The sequence below is a fragment of the Schistocerca gregaria genome, chromosome 1, assembly GCF_023897955.1.
Source record: "Schistocerca gregaria isolate iqSchGreg1 chromosome 1, iqSchGreg1.2, whole genome shotgun sequence".
NCBI classification, from domain to species: Eukaryota; Metazoa; Arthropoda; class Insecta; order Orthoptera; family Acrididae; genus Schistocerca; species Schistocerca gregaria.
In genome coordinates this window covers 640,030,935-640,047,339 of record NC_064920.1, presented here as the reverse complement: position 1 = coordinate 640,047,339, position 16,405 = coordinate 640,030,935, and the positions used below count along the sequence as shown (strand labels likewise).

The following is a 16,405-nucleotide window of genomic DNA, read 5'->3' as shown; positions in this document are numbered from 1 at the left end:
ACATGACTTGGCAACGCTACATCTGATTCCTAGTTGTCAATTTAAAATTTCTGCATAAGAAGTAGCCACTGTAATGGCTACAATCTGCATTATTTTTGCTTAATGTACACACACTCCCAAACTATGTTTCCCTTATTTCACAAGAACTACGGACATATATCTATGCATATATTTACATGGAAAACACACACACACACACACACACACACACACACACACACACACACACACACACACACGCACACGTGTACCTTCCTTTGCCTCACATTTTATTGTGGCTGATGAAGCGGGTGAAATTGTTAAGGAGGCCTGGAGGATGAGGATTAGAGGAAGAAGAGTAGCAAAGGAGACTGGGACAGGATAGGGGTACCAGTTAAGCTTACACTGGTGCAGCTACAGGAAGTTGCATGTGCTACATGATAAAACTTAGATGTTGGTCAAAGTGGTAATTGTTGGAAAGGAAGAGGAAGGGGGAGGGGAATGGGGAGGGGGAAGGAGGAGGAGGGGGGGGAGGACCAAGGTCAAGATGGAACAGACAGTGATGGAGACTGTGGAGAGAATAATGTGGGTGTAGATTAGCTACGTTTAAACCCATGGGCTAGGGTCAGCACCTTTACTAGTGATCAAAACAATCTGGTTCCCAGGTTCAAACACCATCATTCCTTAAATTTTGAATAAAAATAATCAGGAATGGTGGCCAGAGACTTCCAACACCTGGAGTCCTTGTCATTCTGTCAACAGTCTTGTTGACGAGGGTGGAGGACAAGACAAAGTTTTAGGGTATTCTCTTGCCCTTGGGGTGGGAATCTGACCCTAAAAGGTGGAAGAAATAGCAATGATCAACTGCAGAAGGCTGCTGCAGGCAACAAAGACCACCACATAAGAAATATAATGTGTATTCACAGGACACATGGCCTGTATATCAAATAGTGTCTTGATGATTTCTCCATTGGCAAAAGATTTTGAATGAGCCCCTGCTGTCTCTCAGCTGTTCATTTTTTGAACACAACCTATGATCAGCTTAGATACAGAAGTGATGTCACTTTCTGAAGGACCTGACCATCATTTTGCAGGACAATGCTCAAGCACGTACAGTGCAAGCTGTTACTGATTTGTTTGACTGATGGGGCTCCTAAGTGCTATACCACTTCTGCACTCCCCTGACTTAAGTCCTCATGATTTCAACTCTATTTTTACACTGAAGGAAACACTTCATGGCATTCACTTCAGAATTGCTACAAATTCGTCGAGCAACAGACCGCACTGCTCGAACTGTCAATACAACTGGCACAGCCAAGAGTATCCTACGACTTCCACATTGCTGGCAACGGGTTATAGACAATGCTGGTGACTATTTTGAAGGTCAGTAAAACTTTGAAACATGTATCTATTTTGTATGAGCTGTAAATAAGTAGTTGCCACTATTAAGGTTCCAACCCTTGTAATTATCATGGAAGGTTTGAATCCGACAGTATAAAAGAAGGGGTAGAAGAAAGTGTTTTGGGAGAACATGAGCTTGGTACTTGGAATGAGAGAGAGCACGACTAACCGAGTTCTGCATTACATTTCAATTAGTAAAAGTTAATTGTTCGCAGGGGAGGTGGCATACTTGGAAAATTCCAGGAGACTTGGGGAGATTCAAGGTGGATTATTCATGGCCAATCAGAGAACTCAAAATCAAAATCAGATACTGGATTGGTAAGGCATACACAGCAGCAGATATAGATTCAGATCTGAGTTTAGTAGAGGTGAAGAGAGGACTAAAAGTCAAGCAAATTGCCCAGAGGAATCACTATGGAAAGGAGTGGGATACTGAAGCACTGGGAAATCATGAGGTGTGTTTTGAAGTTCTCTAAGGGTGTAGATAATGACCACCACAAAGGGCAGTTCAGTTGAAGAGGAATGGGCACATCTAAAATAAGGACAATCACAGAAGCTGGACGGACTAACATAGGTACATGGTAGGTAGCTGCGAAGGAACCTTGGGCAAAAGAAGAAATGTTTCAAGTGATTGACAAAAGAAGAAAGCACAGAAGTTTTCAGGAAAAAACAGAAATATAAGTCACTTGGGAATGAAATAAACTGAAAATGCAGGAAAGGCAAGGCAGGTGGCTTTAGGAAAACCATGAAGAAACTGGAAAAGAAATGATTATCAAAAGTACTGATTCAGTATACAAAAAAGTCAAAACAAGCTTTGGTTAAATTAAAAGCAAGGACATCAGCATTACAAGTGCAATGGGATTTTCACAGTCAACACAGAGAAGAGAGCGGGTCAGTGGAGAGAGTACATCGAAGCCCTTAGAGGAGGTAGGACTTGTCTGGTGCCGTGATAGAAGAAGAAATGGGTGTCTACATGGAAGACACAGGACAGGGGTGGACAACTGGTTGATTACAGCTAATAGTGCAGTTGATCACGGCAAAGCAAAAAACACATAAGTTTAATATACCTAATAATAATAGTTATATGTAAAAAATACAGAGAAAACACTGCACAATGTAACCAACAACTGCAGTGAACTTAATCTTGAATCACTTTTCACTTTATTTATTCTCTCTTCTAGACAATAGCTCTCTTTTGTCTTTGGCATACAATGGAAATAGGCAGGAAGCATGTGGGACACAGGTGTTGAGTTGGTGTCCATCCGACAGTAGACAACAGGGACTAGCAGAGTTATGATCTATCGCCTACCGATGTCAATCAGGATTAGACTCTGCATTGTGCATCATACGCTATGGATAAGTGGTTGAAGATAGATGCTGAAAGAACTTCAAATGAAGAAAGAAATGCTTCTGAAGGTTCATCAAATAAAGTAAGACGATATTTTCAACACCACTTTACTTAGTGGATCAAACACATTACCCATGTAATGATCGCATAACTAATGAGGAGGTGTTGTTGTTGTTGTTGTTGTTGTGGTCTTCAGCCCTGAGACTGGTTTGATGCAGTTCTCCATGCTACCCTATCCTGTGCAAGCTTCTTCATCTCCCAGTACCTACTGCAACCTACATCCTTCTGAATCTGCTTAGTGTATTCATCTCTTGGTCTCCCTCTACGATTTTTACCCTCCACACTGCCCTCCAATACTAAATTGGTGATCCCTTGAAGCCTCAGAACATGTCCTACCAACCGATCCCTTCTTCTGGTCAAGTTGTGCCACAAACTTCTCTTCTCCCCAATCCTATTCAATACTTCCTCATTAGTTATGTGATCTACCCATCTAATCTTCAGCATTCTTCTGTAGCACCACATTTCGAAAGCTTCTATTCTCTTCTTGTCCAAACTATTTATCGTCCATGTTTCACTTCCATACATGGCTACATTCCATACAAATACTTTCAGAAATGACTTCCTGACACTTAAATCTATACTCGATGTTAACAAATTTCTCTTCTTCAGAAACGCTTTCCTTCCCATTGCCAGTCTACATTTTATATCCTCTCTACTTCGACCATCATCAGTTACTTTGCTCCCCAAATAGCAAAACTCCTTTACTGCTTTAAGTGTCTCATTTCCTAATCTAATTCCCTCAGCAGCACCCGACTTAATTCGACTACATTCCATTATCCTCATTTTGCTTTTGTTGATGTACATCTTATATCCTCCTTTCAAGACACTGTCCATTCCATTCAACTGCTCTTCCAAGTCCTTTGCTGTCTCTGACAGAATTACGATGTCATCGGCGAACCTCAAAGTTTTTATTTCTTCTCCATGGATTTTAATACCTACCCCGAATTTTTCTTTTGTTTCCTTTACTGCTTGCTCAATATACAGATTGAATAACATCGGGGAGAGGCTACAACCCTGTCTTACTCCCTTCCCAACAACTGCTTCCCTTTCATGCCCCTCGACTCTTACAACTGCCATCTGGTTTCTGTACAAATTGTAAATAGCCTTTCGCTCCCTGTATTTTACCCCTGCCACCTTTAGAATTTGAAAGAGAATATTCCAGTCAACATTGTCAAAAGCTTTCTCTAAGTCTACGAATGCTAGAAATGTAGGTTTGCCTTTCCTTAATCTTTCGTCTAAGATAAGTCGTAAGGTCAGTATTGCCTCACGTGTTCCAGTGTTTCTACGGAATCCAAACTGATCTTCCCCGAGGTCGGCTTCTACTAGTTTTTCCATTCGTCTGTAAAGAATTCGTGTTAGTATTTTGCAGCTGTGGCTTATTAAACTGATTGTTCGGTAATTTTCACATCTGTCAACACCTGCTTTCTTTGGGATTGGAATTATTATATTCTTCTTGAAGTCTGCGGGTATTTCGCCTGTTTCATACATCTTATTCACCAGATGGTAGAGTTTTGTCAGGACTGGCTCTCCCAAGGCCGTCAGTAGTTCCAATGGAATGTTGTCTACTCCGGGGGCCTTGTTTCGACTCAGGTCTTTCAGTGCTCTGTCAAACTCTTCACGCAGTATCATATCTCCCATTTCATCTTCATCCACATCCTCTTCCATTTCCATAATATTGTCCTCAAGTACATCGCCCTTGTATAAACCCTCTATATACTCCTTCCACCTTTCTGCTTTCCCTTCTTTGCTTAGAACTGGGTTTCCATCTGAGCTCTTAATGTTCATACAATTGGTTCTTTTATCTCCAAAGGTCTCTTTAATTTTCCTGTAGGCAGTATCTATCTTACCCCTAGTGAGATAAGCCTCTACATCCTTACATTTGTCCTCTAGCCATCCCTGCTTAGCCATTTTGCACTTCCTGTCGATCTCATTTTTGAGACGTTTGTATTCCTTTTTGCCTGCTTCATTTACTGCATTTTTATATTTTCTCCTTTCATCAATTAAATTCAATATTTCTTCTGTTACCCAAGGATTTCTACTAGTCTTCATCTTTTTACCTACTTTATCCTCTGCTGCCTTCACTACTTCATCCCTCAAAGCTATCCATTCTTCTTCTACTGTATTTCTCTCCCCCATTCCTGTCAATTTTTCCCTTATGCTCTCCCTGAAACTCTGTACAACCTCTGGTTCTTTCAGTTTATCCAGGTCCCATCTCCTTAAATTCCCATCTTTTTGCAGTTTCTTTAGTTTTAATCTACAGGTCATAACCAATAGATTGTGGTCAGAGTCCACATCTGCCCCTGGGAATGTCTTACAATTTAAAACCTGGTTCCTAAATCTCTGTCTTACCATTATATAATCTATCTGGTACCTTCTAGTATCTCCAGGGTTCTTCCATGTATACAACCTTCTTTCATGATTTTTAAAGCAAGTATTAGCTATGATTAAGTTGTGCTCTGTGCAAAATTCTACCAGGCGGGTTCCTCTTTCATTTCTTAGCCCCAATCCATATTCACCTACTACGTTTCCTTCTCTCCCTTTTCCTACTGCTGAATTCCAGTCACCCATGACTATTAAATTTTCATCACCCTTCACTATTTGAATAATTTCTTTTATTTTATCATACATTTCTTCAATTTCTTTGTCATCTGCAGAGCTAGTTGGCATATAAACTTGTACTACTGTAGTAGGTGTGGGCTTCGTATCTATCTTGGCCACAATAATGCGTTCACTATGCTGTTTGTAGTAGCTTACCCGCATTCCTATTTTCCTATTCATTATTAAACCTACTCCTGCATTACCCCTATTTGATTTTGTGTTTATAACCCTGTAGTCACCTGACCAGAAGTCTTGTTCCTCCTGCCACCGAACTTCACTAATTCCCACTATATCTAACTTTAACTTATCCATTCCCCTTTTTAAATTTTCAAACCTACCTGCCTGATTAAGGGATCTGACATTCCATGCTCCGATCCGTAGAACGCCAGTTTTCTTTTTGCTGATAACGACATCCTCTTGAGTAGTCCCCGCCCAAAGATCTGAATGGGGAACTATTTTACCTCTGGAATATTTTACCCAAGAGGACGCCATCATCATTTAATCATACAGTAAAGCTGCATGCCCTCGGGAAAAATTACGGCCATAGTTTCCCCTTGCTTTCAGCCGTTCGCAGTACCAGCACAGCAAGGCCATTTTGGTTATTGCTACAAGGCCAGATCAGTCAATCATCCAGACAGTTGCCCTTGCAACTACTGAAAAGGCTGCTGCCCCTCTTCAGGAACCACACGTTTGTCTGACCTCTCAACAGATACTCCTCTGTTGTGGTTGCACCTACGGTACGGCTATCTGTATCCCTGAGGCAAGGTCCATGGTTCATGGGGGGAGGTATTGAACAGAACAGAATTGGGGAGAAGAGGAGTTCGTGACACAACTTGACTAGAAGAAGAGATTGGTTGGTAGGACATGTACCGAGGCATCAAGGGATCACCAATTTAGTATTGGAGGGCAACATGGAGGGTAAAAATCGTAGAGGGAGACCACGAGATGAATACACTAAGCAGATTCCGAAGGATGTAGGTTGCCGTAGGTACTGAGAGATGAAGAAGCTTGCACAGGATAGGGTAGCATGGAGAGCTGCAGACCATTTTTATCTACACAGTTGAAAGAAGCTGGTGATGGAAAGCAGAGGGAGATTAATAAAACTGGCAGGGATTGAGACACAGCTATCAAAGTCAATCATGCTGCGCTCATATCGTATTCTGCCACTGGGTGACCAGATTTGCTCTTGCCCACCACATGGTGTTGATATCCATTCACTTGAGCGGACAGTTGAGTGGCAATTGTGCACAAATAAAAAATTGTACAGAGGCTGCAGTGAGTTGATATGCTATGGTTGTTTTAAAGGGAGCGTATGATGTGGTTAGCTGTGTTGCGATGGGACTGGAATAGGATGCACAGAACAGGTCTTGCATTTTGGTCTTCACTTGATATGACATGAGTAATACATGTAGTGCATGCTAATTCCCCCAATTGCAACAGTGTGAATTTGCCAAGGCTGTTCTTACCCAAGTTTCTTACTGCCTCTCCATTCCCTAGCTTTTATCCTACCTTGCTTTCAAACCTTCCTCCTCATTACTCCAACTATTATCCAGAAAATTATAACACTTTATTTTACCGCTCTGAGGAAGTAGCTTGCCCAAAAGCTCAACTATAAGTTCAGTTCTGTTTATGTGCCTGACTACTACTCAACACCAAACAATACAATGAGTTATTGGAAGTTTTGTATTGACTGCAGAAAAAAAAAACACTTTTATTCTTCCAGTAGCTAGATTTTGAGACAAAGGAGGCTCATTGTTTGATAGTTAGTATTTATAGGCAGTTTATTTTTTTTCTCTGGTATAAAACAAAGTGACTGTAAATAATTATACTGTGAATGTTGCAGTCCTCCTTATTTCCATGTTTTCTAAGACAATTGGAGAGGTATTCTGCCTTACGCAAGACATCTTTCTAATTTTGTTTTCATCCAGACATATTTCAGCAGTTTTTATGCTATATTCAACAGGTCTACTTGTTTGTTTTTCTTCTGCAAAATTGTTGTTACATACAGTATTAATTTTTATAGAAACATTTGGTAAAGTGAGCAATTATTGTCAAATATTTGACATTGATCTGCACACAGTACAGAATTGAGAAATGTATCACTGAGTTGAAGTGGTCCGTGTTGTTTATTTTTAGCTATATTTTAAATATGCAACATAAAACACTTAAACTCAGTGATGCATATCTCAACCCTGTACTGAGTGCAAAATCAATGTCAAATATTTTACAATGTTTGCTCATTTTGCAAATGTAAACATTTTTAGAAAATGTTTTTTTAAAGGTTAACATGCAACAACAATTTTGAAGAAAAAAGATACACAAATAAACCCACTGAAGACAGTGCAAAAAGCGCTGAAGCATGTCTAGACGAAAACATAACAACAAAGGTGTCTACCTTTCCAATTGCCTGTAAATTGCAGAGATTCAAAATTACTTCTGACCATGTATTTGGATAGCAATTATTGACTCTTTACAGCTTATAACATGACTTTATTCTGTGTCTTAGGCTGCTCTGACACCAGAGCCACTATCCCACATCAAAAAAGGACAGGTACACATATCAGTGGTGTAGGAACGGGTGTTTAATCTACACTTTTCTGCCAAAGGCCCATAGCAGTGAAAAGTTTGATCTTGGACCCATTTTAAGTTAAGGTGTGAACGACAAAATGTCATGGTTGGTCCAATGTCTTTTGCATGGTTTGAAATATACAGCATTCCTATGTGGCAATAAGTAAGAATGCATTCTTCTTTCCTGAAATCCTCTGAAATAATTCCATACTCTGATGAAGTTGGCAATTAACAGAATTTACGCAAAATGATCAATGCTGCTTTCTTATAGCCAGCTTTTTGAGTGACAGAATTTGCAGAACTTTTGCAGCACTATATGTCTGGACTTGATTGTAGAATTACACTCTTCACAAGCTACGGCTGTAAGCATCCAGAAGGCCTTGGGATGAATTTTTTCAGCTGCTCAGCTGATTCATTGTACAGATGGTATGTTCCTTCACATCTGGGATATTTTCTTGAAATACAAACACAGCTGTTGTCTTCACAAGCGTGATTCCTGAGTAAGATTTGTTCATATGGGAACATTTCCACAGGAGCAAATGCCCATCACTACCAAAAAATATATGCATTGTTAGGAGTTCAGTCTTAGAGCACAGAGTCATACTTCTGCTGAAGTGACAGTTCAAGTGTCCATTTGTGACAAAACTATGTGTTAAACTGGGACTCAAACCCAGGACCCTGCCTTTCACAGAAAGTATGTTACTAATTGAGCTATCCAAGCACACCTGTTTGACTGACTCAAAACTTCAACTTGCCATTAGTTTATCTCCATGTTTTGCAAACTATACAAACACTCTACCATAGTGGTATTAGGACATTAAACAGTGCATCGAGTTGGGGACATAACTTCATATGAATAGACCCTGACATCCAATGTCAACATACTGTGAGAGAACCGAGGATCAATATGAATGTGGCTGTCCCAATGACCACCAATAACCTTCTTTAAAATATTCTTCACATCGATGACAGCATCCTCTTCTCACTCTTCTTTTAGTTTTTGACAGTTAACAGTCATTAAGACTCTGTCAAAGATGACATCCTAGCTAGAATCGAGGTGGTGTTTCACAATTTTGTAACTACTGTAACTTGCTAAGCAATTTAGCTTTATGAACCTGTTCTGTATGAGTGGAAAGTACCTGTTTTCACCAAAACTGCCACTTTATCAACCACCTGACAGATTTAAGTCCTTTCATTGTGTAAATTGTGACACCTTCTGAAATGATCACATCTGTCTTAAGGTGATGTTCTCTGTAAACTATCTAAAGTCATCCTCATTGAGTGGGTATTTATGCTATTAATTTGTACACCCATTTCGTTGCAATCCCTAATCACTGCTACATACAATGTTCCACTAAAGCACCCTATGTCAGTCACTGAAGTATGCCTGATAAAGGATTTTTGGTGCCCATCATTTGGCACAACTCCCAAAGTACACATCAACATACTAATTGTCAGTGCGCCTTCATGTAAACCTGAAGGTCTCTGATTTTAATCTTATTGTGCACTATGAAAATGTATTTAGACACAGGGCTACATACAAACTTCACAAACTCAGACTTGCAAATTCGTCAAAGTATATGCATGCAGTGGCTGAAACGGGTAACCACCTGATAAATTAAACATCACAAAAAATAAAATGATTTCTTTATAATTTATAAGTACAGAATGTAAATGATTATTGTATGTAAAAAAAACTGACATAAATGAACACAGAATTGTGTTACATTCAGTTGATTTGTCTTATTGAAAATGATATGTGAAATTAGACTTTGTTTTACATTAACTACAGTAAGTCATTTTTATTCTTACTCACTTGATGTTGCCAAGCAAACAATAACTGTAACCCAAAATGCAAAAAATGCTAACAGTGCAATGAATGTTATAAATGGCTGTAGAAACAATCCTGGAATACTCTGCAAACAATGTGCCGACTCTTCAAATAAATCGGCCAAAAACTGTATTCTCTTTGTTAGAGCACATACTAAAAGCAGCAAAATAACCTGTAAAGAAAAGACATATGACATTTATCAAATGAATACTGAATGTGTTATAGGAATGAATTATTTCCAGCTGCTGTAAGAGCTGTATTACAGAAAAGAAATAAAAATTGTTTTAAAAAGCTAAAGTTATTTGAAATGACCAAAAATGTTCATCATTATTCTGAATCAGATAAACACTACAATTAGCTTCCAACAACAAAAAATTCTGGTATTAATTTTCTGAATACGACATCTTGGTATCTCAGTTAATTATCACCCCATGCACGTGCGCGCACGCGTGCATGCACGTACACACATGTACATGCAGACACAATTAACTCTCTTATTTAGACTTTGTTCACTTCCCCTTTCTGCATTTTCTGATCTATTCCAGAAAAAGTGCACTCTGATCCAAGAAACTTGGGGGCGAATAACAATGAACAGACATTGCATACTAGTTATTTTAACTAAAAACCAAAATAATCATAATATTTTTAATGATAGATGGGAAGGGGATGAAACCTGACACCATTATTGTAAAATTCTTGGTTGGTTTGTTGGTTTGTGGGGTTGAAGGGACCAGACTACAAAGGCCATCGGTCCCTTTTTCCACAATCATGAAACACCCACAAGGAACAAAAACAAGCAGTATATGATGAGAGATGGCACAGAACAAGAAAGACATAGATAAAGACCAGAAAAGAGGAATTAAAAACACACAGAGTGTTACAGTGATTGGCTGACCATGGAAATAAAAGAAAGAAAAACAAAAAGGGGATAGAGACAAACCCCTAGCTCAAGTGATAAAAGATCCCTACTTAACTAAAACTCAAAACGAAGCCTGCCATTGCAGTGTCACCTGTTAACAGCGCAGGGAGCATATCAGGCAGTGCTAAGGTCTGCCCAAGTGCAGTTAAAAGTAGACAGGCCAACAAGAAATGGACCACTGTCAACGCTGAACCACAGCGACAGAGATGTGGGTCCTCATGGCGCAATAAATACCCATGTGTTAGCCAGGTGTGGCCAATGCGTAGCCAGCAGAGGACAACAGAGTCCTTGCGAGAGGCCCACAAGGAGCAGCGCCACACACCGGTAGTCTCCTAGATGACCTGAAGTTTGTTGGGTGAAAGCACTGTGCGCCATTCATCACCCCAGGTGCTAAGGACTTTCTGCCGCAAAACTGACTGGAGATCACACTCCAAATGGCCAATTTCCAGGGCCGGTGTGCTCATAGCCTATTTGGACAATGTGTCAACGTGTTCATTATCTGGGATGCCGACATGAGCTGGGGTCCACACAAAGACCACGGAGCAGCAGCAGCAGCGGGCAAGAGTATGGGTGGACTCCTGGATAGCCATCACCAGAAAAGAGCGAGGAAAACACTGGTCAACAGCTTGTAAATCACTCAGGCAGTCACTACAGATAACAAAGGACTCACCTGAGCAGGAGCGGTTATACTCTAGGACGGGAGAGATGGCAACGAGCTCTGCAGCAAAAACACTGCAACCATCCAGCAATGAGCATTGTTCAGATTGTTCCCCAAGAGTAAAAGCAAACCAAACTCGACCAGCCACCACTGAACTGTCAGTATAGACCACATTAGAACTGTGAAATGCAGTAAGGATGGAAAGAAAGCGGTGGCAGAGGGTCTCAGGAGGGACTGAGTTCTTCGGGCCCTGTGTCAAATCCAGCTGAAGGCATGAGTGGGACACATACCACAGGGTTGTACGTACATGGGCCCAGAAAAAGAGGTGGAAGAGCGAAAAACTCAAGCCCAGAGAGAAGAGCCTGAATGCGAACAGTGATCATACACCCTGACTGGGCCCGCCGTTCTTGAAGATAGACGACCGAGTTGGGTAACATGAGTTAGTAATCTGGATGACCGGGCAAGCTACAAACATGTGCACCATAAGCGTTGGTGCTGGATCCGCAATGGAGGGACACCAGCCTACACAAGTATGCCATTTACAGGGCTTATGCAGAAATCTCCAGTTGCGAGTCAGATCCCGCAGTGAAACTCAACTGCAATACGGAAGACAATGCCGAACCATAAGCCAGGTTCCCATAATTGAGATGGGACTGAATCAGCAGCTGATACAGTCATAGAAGGCACTGATCGGCACCCCAGCTGGTGTGACTCAAGCAACGAAGAGCGTTAAGATGGCGCCAGGACATTTGTTTAAGCTGCCAAATGTGAGGAAACCAAGTAACCAGGCATCAAAAAGCAATCCCAAAAACTGATGCCATCAAGATAAAGCCATAGTTTAGGGTGAACATTGTGATGCTGGCAGAAACACAGGACCCAAGTCTGGGCGGCCAAAAACTGGAAGCCGCGCGATACGGCCCAAGACTGCGACTTGCGAATACTGCTCTGCAGCTGCCATTCAGCAACCACAATGCCAGTGGAGCTATAGTACACGTAAAAGTCATCAGCATACAAAGAAGCCGATACAGATGTTCCCACAGCTGCAGCTAGGCCATTGATAGCAACTAAAGAGTCGTACACTCAAGACGGGCCTTGTGGGACCCCCTTCTCCTGGACTCTAGAGGAACTATGGGAGGGACCAACTTGCATGCGGAAGGAACTAAGTGGCAGAAAAGTTTGAATAACAATCGGGAGTGGGCCAGAAGACCCCACCCATGGAGTGTGGTGAGTATGTGATGTCGCCATGTTGTATCGTATGCCTTCCGCATGTCAAAAAAGATGGCAACTGGATGTTGTCAGGGGGCAAATGCCATACGGATGGCAGACTTCAGGAAGACCAGATTATTGGTGACAGAGAGGCCCTTACGGAACCCACCCTGGGACGGTGCCAGAAGGCCCTGAGACTCAAGTAGGCAACTCAACCTCTGGCTCACCACGTGTTCAAACAATTTGCATGGAACATTGGTGAGGCTAATGGGGCAGCAACTGTCCACCTTCAGTGGGTTCTTGCCAGGTTTCAACATGGGGATGACGATGCTTTCCCATCATTGTGATCGGAACTCACCTTCAACCCAGATACGGTCGAAAAGGTCCAAGAGGTGTTGCTGGCAGTTCACTGAGAGGTGTTTGAGCAGCTGATAGTGGATGTGATCCAGCCCAGGAGCCATATCAGGGCAAGCGGCTATGGCACTTTAGAACTCCCACTCACTGCATGGAGTATTGTATGACTCAGGGTGGCACGTATGGAATAAAAGGCTCCAACGTTCCAACCACTCTGAACATAATGTGCCACTAAGAGTTCTGCGATCATGTCGGAGTCAGTAAAGACTGCTCCATTCAGGGGCAGCCCAGGTATGCTGATGGGGGTCTAATAGCCATAGAGTTGCCTATCTTGGCCCAAACCTGTGATGGGGAGGTAAAGATGACAATGGTGGAGACATACCTTTCCCAGTACTCCTGATTCTGTTGGCGAATAAGGCGTTGAGCTTGGGCATGGAGCTGCTTAAATTCAATGAGGTGGTCCAGTGACGGGTGCCGCTTATGGTGTTGGAGGGTCCACCTGTGATTGCAAATTGCCTCAGCGATCTCTGGTGACCACCAAGCCACAGTCCTCTGCCATGGGGACCCCGAAGAACAGGGAATTGCAGATTTCGCTACAGAAATGAGGCCGGTGGTGACCGTTTGAACCACCACATGGCATCCTGAGAAAGAGGCTCAATAGTGACAATGGAGGCGAACGAGTCCCAATCAGCCTTATTCAAAGCCCATCTGGGGAGGTGCCTAGAAGAGTGATGCTGTGGCAGTGATAGAAACATCGGAAAGTGGTCACTACCGCACACGTCGTCATGCACACTCCATTGGAAAGAGGATAGAAGGCCAGGGTTGCTGACCGAAAGGTCGATGGCTCAGTACGTGTCATGTGCCACACTGAAATGTGTGGTGGCACCATTATTTAAGAGACAAAGGTCGAGCTGTGCCAACACTTGCTCAACGACAGTGCCTCAGCCTGTTGGCACCAATCCACCCCACAAGGGGTTATGGGTGTTAAAGTCGCCCAGTAACAGAAAAGGTGGCAGCAGTTGGACTATCAGCGCAGCTAATACATGCTGTGGGACATCACCATCCAGTAGAAGAGAGAGACTACAGTCAGAACAGCCTGAGGCATCCACATCCTAACAGTGACAGCCTCTAAAGGTCTTGAAGAGGGACATATTCGCTGTAAAGAGAGTTAAGGACATAGACGCAGACTCCACCAGATACTCTCTCATAAGCTGCCTGATTCTTATAATAACCCCGATAGTCACAGAGGTCGGGGGTTCACATTGCCGGAAACCAAGTTTGCTGGAGAGCAATGGAGAAGAAAGGGTGAAGGCTGCAAGTTGGCGGAGCTCAGCAAGGTGGTGGGAAAAACCGCCACAATTCCACTGGAGTATGACGTCATTATTAGACTGGAAAGGCATGAAGTGCTCAAGGAAGCAGGTTATGCCTCTGGGTCACCTGCTGCCACTGATTGAGGACCTGTGCGAGCAACATCCACTATGTCTGAGGGTCCGGCGAGATCTAGGTCCACAGCAGACACCAAAATCGCCACCTCATCCTCAGACGCAGAGCTTGTAGGGAGTGGCGGTATGGGTGCCACCACAAGGTTGGGATTCTTGGGTGCCTTCTTCCTTTTTGGTTTCTCCCACTGTTCATTCGGTGGTTCCGGCTGGGAGAGCTTCAGTGGGTCAGTCTCAGTTACCTATGGTTGCTTCAGCCACTGGCACGCATCTGCTTTTCCACTGGTCGGAACCTGGGAAGGGTGTGACACAAGGGACTCCTTCCTAGTGAGAGGAGCTGAAGAAGTCTTACGCTTCTCTAGCTAAGAAGTGGGAACGGATGTCCCTGATGGTTGGGGGAGGGAGGTTGCTCCCGAAGCAGATGGTGCAGGAGCAACAGGGAGGGAAGTGCTCCCCACCATCAAGGGGGCAGGTGGAGTCTGACAGCTCGGACAACCAACTGTATGTGGTGAAACAGGAAAGGGTTCAACTGTTGTCGTAGCAGCGGTGTAGGTTGATGCCATATGCACAGGATAGAACCTCTCGTATTTTCACTTAGCCTCAGTGTAGGTCAGTTGGTCCAGGGTCTTATATTCCATGATTTTTCTCTCTTTCTGTAAAATCCTGCAGTCTGGCGATGAAGGGGACTGATGCTCTCCGCAGTTGACAGAGATGGGAGGTGGGGCACATGGAGTATTGGGATGTGATGGGCATCCACAATCTCAACATGTGAGGCTTGGAAGTATAGTGGGACGACATATGGCCGAACTTCCAGCACTTAAAGCACTGTGCATCGGGGGGGGGGGGGGGGATATTGGGCTTGACGTCACAGCAGTAGACCATCACCTTGACCTTCTCAGGCAATGTATCACCCTCGAAGGCCAAGATGAAGGCACCAGTGGCAACCTGATTATCCCTCAGACCCCAATGCACGTGCCGGACAAAACGAACACCTCTCCGCTCCCAATTGCTGCGCAGCTATTCATCACACTGCAAAAGAAGGTCCCTGTGGAATATAATGCCCTAGACCATATTTAAGATCTTATGGGGCATGATGGTAACAGAAACATCCCCCAACCTGTCACAAGCAAGTAATGCCCTTGACTAGGCAGAGGATGCTGTTTTTATCAAAACTGCCCCAGAGTGCATTTTGGACAAGCCCTCTACCTCCCGAAACTTGTCCTCTAAATGCTCTACAAAGAACTGAGGCTTCATCATCTTGAAAGACTCCCCATCAGTTCTTGTACAAACTAGGAACTGGGGCAAATAAGTCTCGTTGCCATTCTTTGCCTTTCGCCCCTCCCATGGTGTGGCTAAGGAGGGGAACGATTTGGGGTCATACTTCTTTGCATTGAAGTGAGCCCTCGATCGCTTAGAGACTGCTGGCGGCTGGCCACCATCAAGAGAAGATGTGTCATGCTTCATTGAGTGTCATTCATCTGGATGCCACCCATTCCGACCAAGGGCCCTCCCCACAGACGCCATCCAGTCGCAGCAAGGGCCACCTGGCAGGATGGCCATTACCGGGAGTCCCGATGCCCCAGGGAGATAGGCATCTACTTATTCACATATGTAGGGAGTTAACAGCACAGGCACCAGCAGAGTGATCCCTGTGTTGTCAGGGAGCTACAACCGACAGGGTACATGGTGGCCCACCACAACGGACTGCCTACCGAGCTGGATATCATATCAGGTGCAAAGAAGTCTATGGTCATCATCAGCACAGAAAGCAACACGGCATAGTGCATGGCAGAAACAGCACCCACAAATGTATCCTCGCCTAAGAGATGGAGAATGAGCCGGTCTGCAATGTGACAATGAGAAAGGGGGCGAAAGATCTCAATGCACAATGGACACGATGCACCATGTAAGGCACCCTTCCCCAATTGGCTCGCTCTTCGAAAAAATTTGGGAGTATGGAAGTCAAACCCTACAGGGGACCCAGGGGACCATCACATAAAGGCCGAAATGTGTGAGACTCCTTGTAGTCACCTCTTACGACAGG

At 43.4% G+C, this 16,405-nt stretch overlaps 1 protein-coding gene across 3 annotated transcripts in view; it reads right to left on the bottom strand.

Moving 5' to 3' along the window:
* The window catches only part of LOC126360439 (choline transporter-like 1), a 141,831-nt gene that overhangs the window by 39,325 nt on the left and 86,101 nt on the right, over window positions 1–16,405 (bottom strand). For all 3 annotated transcript variants that reach the window (XM_050007711.1, XM_050007710.1, XM_050007712.1), the window contains one exon: window positions 9,771–9,957. In XM_050007711.1, the coding sequence (XP_049863668.1) occupies window positions 9,771–9,957 (187 nt within the window). The remainder of the gene's footprint in view (window positions 1–9,770; window positions 9,958–16,405) is intronic.